Source organism: Ascaphus truei, chromosome 1, assembly GCF_040206685.1.
Source record: "Ascaphus truei isolate aAscTru1 chromosome 1, aAscTru1.hap1, whole genome shotgun sequence".
In the NCBI taxonomy this organism is placed as follows: domain Eukaryota; kingdom Metazoa; phylum Chordata; class Amphibia; order Anura; family Ascaphidae; genus Ascaphus; species Ascaphus truei.
Window position 1 is genome coordinate 550,862,332 of NC_134483.1, and position 15,759 is coordinate 550,878,090.

Here is a 15,759-nt window from a genome sequence, read left to right on the forward strand (position 1 = left end):
TAAGGGCTAACTTACTTACCCAGTCCCTCTCTTACAAGACTGGGAGGATCAGCCCCTTTCCAGCCTACCACCCCAAAGTCTCAGCGGTTCCTTTAAGCAGGTGGCCCTTCAGGTCAGTGGTGTCCAGGAGTGCATGAGGGTCCAGCTTCTGGCAGGTTCCTGGGTCCTCTGTGTCCAGGAAAAGAGGTCTGGTCCCCTTCTGTCTTACCGTCAATACACAGTCCTCCTGGGTATTCAAGACCCTTTCCTCATGTCCATTGTGTGCTGAGGAAAATGCCCCGTGTCTCACATGAGGCTTTTTCACAGAGCTCTGATTAGTCCAGGTGGAGACTGGCTAATTGAGTGGCTGCAATTAACCAGCTCCATGCTGGATTCAGATCTCTGAAACAGCTTTATCCAAACGGGGATAAGTCCCTGTAACACCACCCCTGTGGGCTGTCCTAGAAGCATGATCACCGCCCACAGCCCTCGCTCAGTGATTGGCCAGCACATCTTGCACGCGTTCCTACGGAGATGGGGAATCTATGCAAAGCGCTGCCGATGTCAGTACCAGAGATTCTATTGCTAGTCAGTGTTTTTTCTGCATTCACCCAGAACGAGGCTCGGTCAAATAGACGAGATTAAAATTTTATTCTCCAAATAGCATCCTTACTGTTTTGGGGGTCCAAAGACCCGCGGAGAGTGGAAGCTGACCTGGGTAAGACTATTGAAGCGGGGCTCAGCACATAGCAAGCAAAGATTTACTCCCCCCTCCCCTGTAACCCAGGTTTTGGGGAATTTATGCTTTAAATCTTATATTGTTTTTTGCCTGTGGACTCCAGTCTAAATAAACGTTGTTCTGTCTGGTCCTTGCTATCCTGGTATAATTGTCCTGGTCTCACGTGACAGTCTTCATAGTCCCTCACATCTGTCCCTCCCACTGCAGGGTGACACAGACAGGACCCACAGTCCCTCACATCTGTCCCTCCCACTGCAGGGTGACAGGACACACAGTCCCTCACATCTGTCTCTTCCACTGCAGGGTGACACAGACAGATCCCACAGCCCCTCACACCTGTCCCTCCCACTACAGGGTGACACAGACAGGTCCCACAGTCCTTCACACCTGTCCCTCCCACTGCAGGGTGACACAGACAGGTCCCACAGACCCTCACATCTGTCCTTCCCACTGCAGGGTGACAGACAGGAGGGACACTTTTTCCATTGTATGCATTTCTGTCACTGCAGGGTGATATATACATCCCTCTCTCTCTCCCCATGTGTAGGATGATATTGCTGTGAAATACAAGTACAATATATTCCAGTAACTGCAGAGGTCACCACGGGGTGAGACACTTCCACACGGACCAGAGCCCATTCTTGGAGCATCTGACTAACTCACTGATCATGAACAAGGACAAAAAGATGATGACTGAGATGATCTTGGATCACACCCTGGAGATTATCTACCTGCTGACCGGAGAGGTGAGAGCTGTTGGTGACTGTCAAAATGACACCACTCATCTCTTTCACTACAAATAGGACCTGTCTCTGTTGGTAACATGTCTTCATCTGTTAATCTGTCTTTTGGTTTTATCTCAGGGCTCTGTCCTGGGACCTCTGCTTTTCTCTCTACACATTATTTCTTGGTGACCTCATCAATTCTTTTGACCTTGGGTATCATCTCTATGCAGATATATCTAACCACCCCTTCCCTCACACCTTCAATCCAGTTCCAAGTCTCAGATTGCCTCCTACATGCTATCTTCTCGTGGATGTTGCTCCACCACCTAAAATGTAATGTTTAAAACTGAGAACCTCGTATTTTCTCCACAACCTGAACTCAATATCCCCTTTTTCCATCACCATAAATGGTACTACCATCTATCCTGTCGCCACAGTGCGTTGCATTGGAGAGACATTTGACACCTCCCTTTCCTTCTCCATTCATGGCATGACTAAAATTTGTTGCTTCTTCCTCTGTAATATTGCCAAGATCTGTACTTTCTTCTGTCAATCTTCTACTGCTAAACTCAAATACATGGCCTTATCCTCTCCCATCTGGATTATTGTAACATACTGCTAAAAGTCCTCCCTGCCAGTGACGGTGAAGGGGTTAATCAGGTTTATAATAAAGGTCAATCCCACTTGGTTAACCCTGACCCGTTTGTTAGGGTCTTAGAGTGTCAGCTCTGGGACCCAGAAGTCAAAAATGTATTACTGCCAATGTATACTAATTTAGCGACATTAAAAAATGATGTGATTTTTGCCTTTACTGGGATGCTGGGATCGGGAGATTTCTAGGGTGCAAGTTTCGGAGTGGGTTTGGCAGAGAAAGTCTTTGCAGAATGTGTCTATGTAGCGGGGTTCCAGAGTTATAGGATACCCCAAATGTTGTATCCGGAGATGGAGTGATATCTTCAGATACAGCTAAGCCCATTACTCCGCCAACCTCGGACCCTGGAAACGTTCTTATGACTCACCGCCAGGATCCCTGCTGCAGCATCTTCCAGACAAGGTAAATGGGTATGAAGAGGTTAAAATATATCTGCAGGTATACACGGAGTCCTTAGTATAGCAGGGATGCCCCAGTATAGCAGAGGTACCCACATACAGTTAGATCTGGAAATAATTGGACACTGATACAAGTTTTGTTATTTTGGCTGTGTACCAAAATAAATTCACGTTAAAGTTAAATAATGAATATGGGCTTAAAGTGCAGTCTATCAGCTTTAATTTGAGGGTATTCACATTCAAATTGGAGGAAGGGTTTAAGAATTACATCTCTAATATGTAGCCCCCTCTTTTTCAAGGGACCAAAAGTAATTGGACAACTGACTCAAAAGCTTTTTCATGAACAGGTGTGGGCTATTCCTTTGTTATATCATCAATAAAGCAGGTAAAAGGTCTGGAGTTGATTTCAGGTGTGGCATTCGCATTTGGAAGCTGTTGCTGTGAACCCACAACATGCCGTCAAAGGCGCTCTCAATGCAAGTGATACAGGACATCCTTAGGCTGCAAAGAAAAAGAAAATCCATCAGAGAGATAGCAGTAACATTAGGAGTGGCCAAATCAACAGTTTGGTACATTCTGAGAAAAAAAGAACGCACTGGTGAGCTCTGCAACACAAAAAAGCCTGGACATCCATGGAAGACAACAATGGTGGATGATCGTAGGATTCTTTCCATGGTAATGAAAAACCCCTTCACAGCATCCAGCCAAGTGAAGAACACTCTCCAGGAGGTAGGCATATCATTATCCAAGTCTACCATAAAGAGAAGACTTCACGAGAGCAAGTACAGAGGGTTCACCACAAGGTGGCAACCATTCATAAGCCTCAAGAATAGAAAGGCCAGATTAGACTTTGCCAAACAATATCTAAAAAAGCTAGCCCAGTTCTGGAACAGCATTCTTTGGACAGATGAAACTAAGATCAACCTGTACCAGAATGATGGGAAGAAAAAAGCATGGAGAAGGCTTGGAACGGCTCATGATCCGAAGCATACCACATCATCTGTAAAACACGGTGGAGGCAGTGTGATGGCATGCATGGCTTACAATGGCACTGTGTTACTAGTGTTTACTGACGATGTGACAGAAGACAGAAGCAGCCGGATGAATTCTGAAGTGTATAGGGATATATTGTCTGCTCAAATTCAGCGAAGTTGAAGTTGGTCAAGGTTGAGAAGTGCATTCGTATCTCTCCTTGCAGACCCAATTGTGTAGCAGGGGACTGAGATATCCCTCTTAGGTCCTAACGGATGTGCACTCATTCAAACATCCATGTGTAGAGAGAGAAAGAAGAGACAACATGTACATTATTTAGATTATCACATGGATGTATTGTGCCTGTGTTACATTATTCTGTAATCGCCACAGAATGTCACAAGTCCTGTAATTATTACATATTATGTGTAATGTTTGTACAATCCATGATCTTTGTGCTCATATTGGCACAGTGGGGTCAGTGATTGTGGTGCAGTAAAGTCAGTGATACAATAGACAGAATTGGCGGGGAGGCCACTGAATAGATTACGTGAGTATAGAGCTGGTGACACGAAATTTGTCCCTCTCACTGATAAGCAACACATCTGCAGGAATATGACACATATCAACGATTGTCTCTTACTCTGCACAGGGATATTTATTACTGTCTCTCTATATGTAGGATTATATAGTTGTGAAGAAGCATGGTGAGCATGTCACAGACAGCAGCAGTCCCTGTGTGCCAGAAGGATTCTGCAGGTCCCAGAGACCCGACATGGATCATCCAACTAACTCCCTGATACATGAGAGAAGCAATGACAAGAAGCTGATGTCTGAGAATATCCTGGAACTCACCAACAAGATCATTCACCTGCTGACTGGAGAGGTGAGGGCTGTTGGGTAGTGTTACATTTTACTGCCTTTATGTCTTCATTCAGCCTGGTCTTGAACAAACTTTGTTCTATGTATCTGCATTTTCCTCTCTCCCTTGCTCACCTGGCTTTCCATAAGTAAAAGATTCTTACAGGACCAGTTATTATACCTGGATACTGAGTGGGGGATTCTCTGTGTTTCAGGTGCCTATAAAGTGTGATGATGTTGCTATATATTTCTCCGTGGAGGAATGGGAGTATTTAGAAGGACACAAGGGGTCTTACAAGGATGTGATGGAGAATAACCAGAACCTCAGCTCACTGGGTAAGAGGAGTTTTCTCTCATTGTATGTATGTCTTTATTTATATAGCGCCATTAATGTACATAGCGCTTCACAGTACTAATACACGTGACAATCATATAAATAACAAATAACTACAAATAACAAATCATGGGAATAAGTGCTTCAGACATAAAAGTAACATTGGGGAAGACAAGAGGAGTCCCTGCTCCAAAGAGCTTACAATCTAATTGGTAGGGAGAACGTACAGAGACAGTAGGAGGGCGTTCTGGTAAGTGCGTCTGCAGGGGGGCAAGCTTTATGTATCGTGTATAGTATTAGCCACGATGCTACTCATATGCTTCTTTAAGCAAGTGGGTTTTAAAGGTGGATAGAGATGGTGCTAGTCGGATATTGAGGGGAAGGGCATTCCAGAGGTGTGGGGCAGTCAGTGAGAAAGGTTTAAGGCAGGAGAGGGCTTTAGATACAAAGGGGGTAGAGAGAAGACATCCTTAAGAAGAACGCAAGAGTTGGGATGGTGCATAGCGAGAAATTATGGCTGACATGCAAGAAGGGGCAGAAGAGTGTAAAGCTTTAAAAGTGAGGAGGAGAATTGAGTGCCAGATGCAGGATTTGATTGGAAGCCAGGATAGTGATTTCAGCAGGGGAGACGCTGAGACAGATTTAGGAAAGAGTAGAGTGATTCTGGCAGCACCGTTAAGGATAGGGGAGAAACGTGAGAGGCAGGTAGGCCTGACAGCAGGAGGTTACAGTAATCGAGACGGGAGAGAATGAGGGCCTGAGTCAACGGTTTAGCAGTCGAGTAGCAGAGGAAAGGGCGTATCTTTGTAATATTGCGGAGTAAAACGTGACAGGTTTTAGATACGTTTTGAATGTGATGGGAGGATGTGAGAGAGGAGTCGAGTGTGACCCCCAGGCAGCGTGCTTGGGCTACTGGGTGAATGATGGTACTTCCAACAGTAATGTGGTAGGAGGTAATAGGGCCAGGTTTGGGTGGAAGTATGAGGAGCTCTGTTTTTGCCATGTTAAGTTTAAGTCGGCGGAGGGCCATCCAGGATGATATCGCAGAGAGACATTCAGAAACTTTGGTCTGTACAGCAGGTGTAAGGTCAGGGGTTGAAAAGTAAATTTGTGTGTCATCAGCATAGAGGTGATATTTAAACACAAGAGATATGATTAGGTCACCTAGAGAAAGTGTGTACAGAGAAAAAGAAAAGAGGTCCCAGGACAGAGCCCTGGGGTACCCCCACAGAGAGATCGATAGAGGAGGAGGAGGTGTTGGCAAAAGAGACACTGAAAGTACGATGGGAGAGATAAGAGGAGATCCAGGATAGAGCTTTGTTACGAATTCCAAGAGTATGGAGAATGTGAAGAAGAGGGTGGTCCACGGTGTCAAATGCTACAGAGAGGTCAAGTAGTAATAGGGAATCAGTCCAGGGGAGATCCAGCAAACAGGAGCTCAGGTTACACTTTGTTTTCTTTCTTCTTGGCAATTTTAATAACTCGTGGGAGGTTTGTGTCAGGAACACGAAACAAGTTACAGAGCAGGACAAAAAGAAAAGAGGTTGGGGCGCTCCCTATTTGTATAGGCTTGTGATGTTGCCTGTGTGGTAGTGTGTAACCAAAGAAAGGGTAGTGTATACTTGCCCTTGTTGTTTTCTGCAGCTGGACCAGTAGAGAAGATAAAGCCCGGAATCTTCTTGTAGTTGCAGTGGAGGTGGAGGGTTGGTCAGCGCACGGGATTTTGCTCAAACGTAGAGATAAGAGGATAGGAAGATATGGAACACGGTATTAGTGTTTCGAACGGTACAATACAGCCAAAAGAACTTTGGAATTAAAAATGTATGAGAAATATATTTTTAAAATAGCTTAAAACTCTTTGGAATTAAAGAACCTTGGTAATTAAAAGTAAATGTATGAAAAAATATATTCTAAAATAGCTTAAAAATCCTTAAATAAAATCCTTAAATAAAATTTAAATGGAATTGTGTGGTTTTTTTGTGAACAGAAGCAGAATACGTGCTATATGTGGATGACTAACAGGGTGTGTTTATATAGCCTGTTGTTGGTCTGGGGTAAAAAGGGGATAATGGGGCTGGTTAGCAGAGTTTAATGCGCAGTCTTTCCTTCACGGAATGCTGCTAAAAACAATAGCTTTCTCACCCTCCTGGTGGAGGCAGTACGTGAGTTGCTTCTCTCCTTGTTTTCTGTACCTAATAAATTCTATTTTGCTCACTCACCGAGTTCGGCCCTTTTCTTCCTATTTGGGCCCCCGGGAGAGAAGCAACTCACGTACTGCCTCCACCAGGAGGGTGAGAAAGCTATTGTTTTTAGCAGCATTCCGTGAAGGAAAGACTGCGCATTAAACTCTGCTAACCAGCCCCATTATCCCCTTTTTACCCCAGACCAACAACAGGCTATATAAACACACCCTGTTAGTCATCCACATATAGCACGTATTCTGCTTCTGTTCACAAAAAAACCACACAATTCCATTTAAATTTTATTTAAGGATTTTATTTAAGGATTTTTAAGCTATTTTAGAATATATTTTTTCATACATTTACTTTTAATTACCAAGGTTCTTTAATTCCAAAGAGTTTTAAGCTATTTTAAAAATATATTTCTCATACATTTTTAATTCCAAAGTTCTTTTGGCTGTATTGTACCGTTCGAAACACTAATACCGTGTTCCATATCTTCCTATCCTCTTATCTCTACGTTTGAGCAAAATCCCGTGCGCTGACCAACCCTCCACCTCCACTACAGAGCAGGACAAGCAGGGGTTCTTCTCTGTCACGAGCTGGTGCGTTTATAGTTGGGATGTCAAGACTGGATATTTTTGAGGATCCCTCTACCTCTGTCTGGGTTTCTCTAATCTGTCTTTCAATGTCTCCTGAGTACTCCTGGCGTTATTCCACATACAGCTATAGCTGACGTTATTACACCGTTAACAGATAAAATACTGAGTTAAATAACGTGTTTTCAATAGCACTACTGTGAAATAACACATTGCGTTAATGGGTGCCATAACCTCTACATCTGTACCAGGCATGGGTACCTTATATAAAAGGTAAGTTAACCACTTAGGTGCTTTTCACCTTTGCCAGTCACATACCGATTGCAATTAGAGACGTGTATTTTATACTGTAACGGATCCTCGCCACAAACCAGACAGGACCTCAAGGTCGAGGTGGGAATTAGAAAACACCGACCTAGAGAAGCGAAGTCACGTCCGTGTCACGGTAGACCAGGTCTTACCAACAAATTAATACCGGGATTCTGGACTGAGCAGGACAAGGCGGGTAAAATAAATTGTAATTTATTTCCTTTTAAGACAAACACACAATACGTCACAATTACCGTCAATAAAGACTTACTGGGATGGGGAAACTAAATAAAATGTCCACGGAACGAAACAAAGTCTCTGGACAGCCCTGCACGCATGCAAGTGGGTGCGCGATGTGAGCCGTGCGACAATCCTTGGCTAGGGGCGCAACTTGCCACCCCTATATCTCCGCCGAAAGGAAAGATTTCGTAATGTCCTTACAGGATTCATTCGGAAATCCTTAGCTCAAACGAATTCTGGAAGAGGGGCACGATCCTTGGTTACGATGTTGTTAACCCCTCACACTCCGGAACCGCTGATGCTAGAGCTTGGACGTTTCTGTGTAAAGCTTAGATCAATACAACAAAAAACAAACAAAGATGCCCAAAGCTACTTCCAATGTGACAAAAATACACAGTGAAATTGTACAGTGTACATCTGTATAATTACAGGAAGAATGATCGCATTGGATCTGTCGTAACCTGGCATGTTAGGTTCATTTTGCCAGGTTACGACAGACCCAATGCGATTATTCTTTTTGTAATTATACAGGTAAATAAGAATTTTAACCCAGGTGAGTGTTAGGACCTACTACGGTCACGCCTTGAAAGTGGCAGCAGGCTTAAGACGCTTTGGCCAAAGGGTTTAACTTAATTACCCTTTTTCAAGAGATATATAGGTATTGCACTGTGTATTTTTGTCACATTGGAAGTAGCTTTGGGCATCTTTGTTTGTTTTTTGTTGTATACATTTAGCCACGCCCACTAGCACTCCTTTTGACACATATATATATATATATATATTTATATTATGTGGTAATGGTTGGGGTTTCTCAGAGCTTGTTGGGAATCTGTGTATTTAAAGCTTAGATGAATCTGACTAGGAGGGGGCTGCAGGCATTCTTATAGGGTTAAGTGTCCTATTCCTAACACACACACCCAATCCTCTCGTGGGAACAACTTTTCCCACCTATCCCAGACTTGCCAGGAGTTCATAGAACGGGCAGAAGTTGCTTCCCGATCTGCTAAGAGCATGCGTTAACCTCACACCTGAGCTACTTAGCATACCGGGCCGAAGCTCTTACCTGGCGACAGTAAGTCGTGGGTTTGGCTACCAATTGTGAAGCGCCCGTACTTCACACCGGTATCTGGTACTTTACCATATCCCGGCCACCCTAACACCTAGGACCTCTGAGGCTTTTCAACTCCGGACTTCTCTAGACACTAGGGCACCAACTTAGCATGGTGCCCTTTGAAGTACAGAGATGAAAAATCCCTCAGGTCATTCATCCATAACATATGGGCATGTTAATGGATTCATTGCCAGACCGGCAGGAAAGAGGTTCTTGCTTTTGCATTTAAAACACCATTGGAATACAGTTTAATTATAAATGTATGTTCTGTATATGCAACAACTATAAAACTCATATGTATATTCGTGGTACTTTGTTAACTGGCTGAACTCCAAAAATTAGAGTGCTAGCTCTTTCCTAGCGCAAGTTATCCACTTAATTGAAGGGGCTCTGTGATGCGGGTTGCGGTTTGACCTATAATCGGTCTGGGTTACAAGCCGGCATACAATGTATCCGTGCTGGCTTTGATCGGTAACCGCAGACACGCGCCACCAATTCACCTCAAGTGGATAATGAGACAGCCGGAAAGATTGTAGCAAGAAGGTACTTCAGCTAAACCGCAGACCACTTATTTAATTGACTTTGCGGTTTCAACGTTTGTGGTCTGGAAACTGATACCTATCTTTAATGCAGCTACTTACTCGCAGGCACACTTCTTCAATTTAGCGCTAGAAGCTCCCCCTTGTGTTGCAAATACAGTTAGCACATTCCTCATTCATTCATTTAACTAGCTGCTGGGGCTGCAAAACAGGGACTATAAAGATAGTGTAGGGGAAAACATGGCATTATGGTGGCCACACGTTTTAACCCCTTCAGTCCCAACAAGGTTTAGGGTTAACCAGCCGGGCATAATACCTTTATTATTGGCCTGGTTAACCCTTTCACTGCCACAGTCCGATGTGCAGGTTCGTAGTAGTGGATAGCCGTGTCGGGGTAGGAGAATGTAGGATCGTAGGAGGCAAACCGAGGTCGAGGGTTGGAAAGATACAGGTCACTTTAGCCGGGTCATGGGTAGGAGAGAGCAGAATGGTCAAGAGTAAGCCGGGGTCGAGGATAGGAGGTAGCAGTGAAGTCCAATGCAAACAAGGCACGGCACGGCACAATGAGACTATGTAGGGTGCTTGCGACCAGCAAACGCCACAAGGTGTATTCCTGGTGGAAGGGCTGAGCCTAAACAGGAGATCAGCGAATCAGATGCCGGATAGCGCCTGCAGGCAGGATTGAATCTGGAACCAATCAAGCAACTGAACCTTGGCAGGGGCGGAGCCTACGACGGATCCTTACATACTAACTGAAATGTTCAACTAGAAATGTTACATTATTTTAAGCTATTAATGAACATCTTTACTCACAGTGAATTTATTTCCAACAGATGGATCCATGAGCAGAAATACATCTGCAGGATGTCACACCCCTCTCTGCTCACCAGATTGTGTAAATGAAGATAACACTGTTGTTACTCAGGATCAGGGAGAAAATTGCTTGAGGCAAAATAAATCAAGCAAAAGTCAAAGAAAATCTGTGACAATTATGGCTCAGCAATCAACTTCATGTGATGAAGGAAATCTCACAGCCTCCCACATTTATACTCTCAGAAAACATACAGGGACAGAATATGCAGCTACTCATATTGAGTGTGACGAGGGAAACGCTAATGCACAGAAAATTCACAAGAACTTGTCAGTAATGAAGTATGAGAGCAGTGACTGTGATAACTTTAAAAGTGAAACAGATTATACAATTCACCAACGAAAACACACCACAGTGAGACGGCACAAGTGCTCTGAATGCCACAAATGCTTTGCTTCTAAATCATATCTGGTTAGACATCAGAAAATTCACACAGGAGAGAAACCCTTTGTTTGCTCTGAATGTGGGAAATGTTTTACCTTCAACTCAAATCTTGTTCAACATCAGGCAATTCACTCAGGAGAGAAACCGTGTGTTTGCTCTGAATGTGGGAAAGGCTTTAGTAGCAACAATAGTCTTAATATGCACAGGAAGATCCACACAGGAGAAAAGTCATTTGTTTGCTCTGAATGTGGGAAATGTTTTACTTGCAACTCAAATCTTGTTCGACATCAGGCAATTCACTCAGGAGAGAAACCGTGTGTTTGCTCTGAATGTGGGAAATGTTTTACCTGCAACTCACATCTTGTTCAACATCAGACAATTCACTCAGGAGAGAAACCATGTGTTTGCTCTGAATGTGGGAAATGTTTTACCAGGAAATCCAATCTTGTTACACATCAAAGAATTCACTCAGGAGAGAAACCATTTGTTTGCTCTGAATGTGGGAAATGTTTTACCCAAAGCTCACATCTTGTTACACATCAGAGACTTCACACAGAGGAGAAGCATGTTTCGTTATCTGATTGACCATTTGCTTGCTGTAACATATTTAATCAAATACACGTTATTATTATTTATTAAGTTTTGCACATGAAATGTCGATGTAAATAAAAAAAGGAAAGTGGGGGGTACAGAAATTGAAGAAAAAAAAAGTTGGATGGAGGCTAGCTACAGTGTCACCAGTAGATTGTATATAGCAGTAATAGCGTGCTGATTTTACAGTGTCACCAGTAGATTGTATATAGCAGTAATAGCGTGCTGATTTTACAGTGTCACCATTAGATTGTATATAGCAGTAATAGCGTGCTGATTTTACTGTCAAACAAAGTACAGTGTAATAAAAATGGTGATTGATATTGAGTATTGTAATCAATCTGGTACTTCCGGGGTTAATGTTGGTTAGAAATTATTTTAAAAATACAAGAAATTATGTGTGACCGGTCAAGACCTTTAATGTGTCTGTGCTGAGCGACAAAGAGGGTGTAATCGGGGGCTATCATTGATGGCCCTCTAAAAGTGAGATGCTATGTAATAGCGTCCCTGCCACAGAAGGAAACACTGTGAAATGATTGAATACGCAGCAGCAGCCGCCGTCCATAGCAACAGCAAGAAAGTAACATCAGTATTTACCCAGATCCTAATTAAGAGCTAAAGAGAGTTTATACGTAATAAATGTACATGATACATAATCCAGAACATTACTTCTGTGTATACTGTCCCCAAGCCGCAAATCAGCATCTACAACACTAAAGGTGTCCAAATACATTAGATCCCATCTTAATATATAAATTTGAAATTTGTGTGTCTGGTGCTAGATGCGGTGAATCTGGTCCTCAGCCTCTGGCTAATCAGATTGGTGGCTCTATGATGTCACCCAACTGCCACTCTCTTCTCCTCACCCGCAGCTCACCTTCCCCCTCGGCCTCACCCAACTGACAACACACACACACCTCTTCACCCAGCTCACCTCCCCGCCGGCTCCCACCCCCCATCACCCCCCCAGCTCACCTCCCCCCAGGGAATCCACCAGGCTCACCCGAGCCCTGGCCAGCAGCAGCATGCGGGTAGTGTCGCCGCCGACACAGCTCCTCGCGGGGGGGGGGTGGGGAGGGGAACCGTCGCCGCCTCTCCCCCACCACACCACACCTAGCACCTATTTCTGGCGGCACCCAGCAGACAGGCACTGGGCAGGCAGCCTCCGGAAGGATCCCCTTCCTCCTGCAGCTGCCCCCGGTAAGATGGCGGCAGACAGGCACTGGCAGGGCGGGCAGGGGGGAGTCAGGAAAAGGGGGTGGGGAGGGAGTCAGGAGAGAAGGGGGGAAGCCCACACATAAATACATACTGACTGACACACACTGACTGACTGGCACACACTCACTGACTGACACACACTTCCCCCCTCAGTCAGCTCAGCTGACAAACACGGGGGGCACGGAGCTGTGAACAGTGGGGGGGAACGGAGCTGTGAACAGGGGGGAGGGGGGAAACAAAGCATTGAATGGGGGGGGGGAATCGGAGCTGTGAACAGTGGGGGGAGGGGGGCACAGCTCTGAACAGCTGTGAAATGGGGGGGAAGGGAGTTGAGAGGGAGGATGGGGGAGCCAGAACATTACATCACAGGCAACGCCGGGTATATCAGCTAGTGATGTATAAAGCGCTGTGTATCATTGTATATGCAAATCAATCTCAGCTTATTGTGTTCAACTACACAGAATACTACTAGAATAATATATAATATAAACATGGTACAGTCATAGAAAAAAGATGAAGATCTATATTACCCCTATATATAAAGAGGAAGCACTCTACCCAAAAATATAAATGACTGGAGAAAATCAGCAGAGGGGGAAGAAAAAGGGTGAGGGAAAGGGTAAAAGAGAGAACCATCAAGCTCCGGCAAACATTGAAATGTCCCAATAGAACTCTACCTGTCTGTATGTCAGGGGCACTATACGCAAATGTATCACACACATCATACACCAAAAGAAATCACCAAAAGCCAGTCATCCAGAAAAACATGCAAGAAAACAAGGGGGAGCCCTCCTACACGCACGCCAGCCTCAGACGTTATGTGCATGCATTCTCAGCTTACAGAGCACACGCCTAACAGAGCACTTTTAACCTCTGCTTCTGCAGTGAGGCGTCGCCCCCAAGCATCACACAGTTCAATGCAAAGCAATGATTACACTCAGCTGGGCTGTAACACCTCTCTCCTATCAGGGAGGACTCCTTGCTGTCCTCCAGGCCTGCCCCCTTTTCCCATTGGCCTGCCCAGCTTTATTATGCCTGTGCTTCCCATCACTCGTCGCTCGACATAGTTCTGTATGGAAGCATTTGACTATTCTCTCAGTGACTCCTCAGGTATTGACGAGGATTGGACGACTACCCCCTCTGGCTCTCGACTTTGGCTCTACTTGGACTTTGTGACTTCTGGCATCCCTGTAACACGGCTTATACCTTCGATCATCCGCAACTCTCCTATCCCTGACCTTGGCAATGGCAATAACTACTCCTCCTCTACTACCGGTACCAGCAAGTATTGTCTTCACTACTATACCCCGGTCCGTGCAGCAGAGCTCCCAACTGGCCATCCGTTTTTGTCCCAGGAGAGCCTCCGTAGCGGTCGCAGTTGCAAGCTGCCTGACGTTACCATCATATTTCCCTGCCTTCCGGACGCGGTAGCAGGTACTGCAGCTGCAGGACGTGCGCCCGCACTACGAGTGCTGACCAGGACTTTGTTTCTATGTGAGTGCTTTGCCTATACTAATATCTACTACTGATTAAATATGGCGATTTTTTACTAAATCGCTTGCCTCAACATCTGTTCGAATACTCCACGTGGGAGACGCTGGGATAGAGGGGCAGAGTGAGGGTTTCCTTGCCATACCTGCCAGTGACCCAGCCCCCCTGCTGCACGGACCGGGACAGGAGAATTGGATTGTGACAGATACCACTTGATGTAATTGTACTTACACTAGGCCATGTAAGTATTGTGGATCTATATATTTATTTCCCCCCCCCCTCCCTCCTGGCTTATCTACCCCTATGAGGTTTGACTTATCTGAAGACTGTTTATCTCCGTTTAACCCTTGCTCCCCCTTGTTTTCTTGCTTGTCTCTCCTGTCCAGGGTTTTTGGATAACCCATATTGGGGTTGTAGCAGAAGGGTTCATCAACCTAGGTTTTTATTCCAAATAACTGCCTACGGGTATTCGTCACCATCTACTGGTAATATTTAACCATTTTTTCCTTTGGGTTTCTTCTGTGGAGGTTAGCGCCGAGGTTTTTTGTTGTTTTAAATTTGATCCAGAAAAACATACTAATATAGATATATACATATTTTAACTCGGTATCCGACGGTCCGTTTTCCGTCGAACAGCTTATCCGACACCGCATAATCCAGTCCGCTGGATGCAATATCCGACATCGGAACCGCTTATCCGACGCTCACCGCAGCGGATTAACGTGGACCCGCAATCCGACTGTCCGTTATCCGATGGCGGTTTGCGGGACGGATTCCGGCGGATAAGCGAGGACCGCCTGTAAATATTTTTGTAAGTGATGAAACTGACAAAGGATACCAGACCAGAGATATCCCGACTGTCCTCTGTGACGATCGGGGCAATGCGGCTCATATTAATACAGGGAAAACCATTGCTCCTACCCATCTGATGGATGTGCAGGATGCCCCTATATGTTGAAGTATAATAATGTATAGGGAAGCTTTTATTGGACATAAAATGGAATGTTTGAAACTTTATTCTGTATTTCTTTGTTCCCTTGGTGTTCTAGGCTAGTAATACACTTGCCCAGCCTCTATGTCAAGGGATCCAGGTTTAGCTGGTTCCACGAGGGGGTTGAGAAGAATGGGGAGTGGGGGATGGGCAATCCTATCTGGGAGACATTGGTCTGATAAGAAGAGCCATTGTCTGCCCCAGACAGCGATGTGCCTATCTCGGGGAGAGATAGCAAGCCGGCACTAAAAACAGTGGTTGGGTATGAGTCCCGTAGGAGCTGTTCTCATTTGCCACTTTGTAATTCCCGCTCGCCTTGCCATAGCCTCCCGATCAAGTCCCAAGTCCCGATTGCCAACACAGACGAGCCTTCGCGCAGTGTTTGACCCCACACACAGCAGTCATGCTGTGATTGTTTGCGACCCCATTCTCCTTGAATTTCTATGGAGATGGGGAATCTATGGATATCTGGTCTCTACAGTTCATTGCAGGATGGTATACTCAGAGGTTGTGCTGGAGACACCTGAATCCGAGGCTGCGCACTATTCCGAGCGGTAGATTTTAAGTTGTTCTGC

The 15,759-nt window shown here is 45.0% G+C and overlaps 1 protein-coding gene across 1 annotated transcript in view; it reads left to right on the plus strand.

Annotated features, from left to right (window-relative positions):
• LOC142466324 (uncharacterized) overlaps positions 1-11,795 on the plus strand; it is an 83,747-nt gene extending 71,952 nt beyond the window's left edge. The window contains exons 12-13 of the mRNA XM_075571220.1: positions 5,670-5,674; positions 10,926-11,795. Coding sequence (XP_075427335.1) covers positions 5,670-5,674; positions 10,926-11,478 — 558 coding nt within the window. The 3' untranslated portion in view covers positions 11,479-11,795. The remainder of the gene's footprint in view (positions 1-5,669; positions 5,675-10,925) is intronic.
• The last annotated feature ends 3,964 nt before the right edge of the window (positions 11,796-15,759 follow it).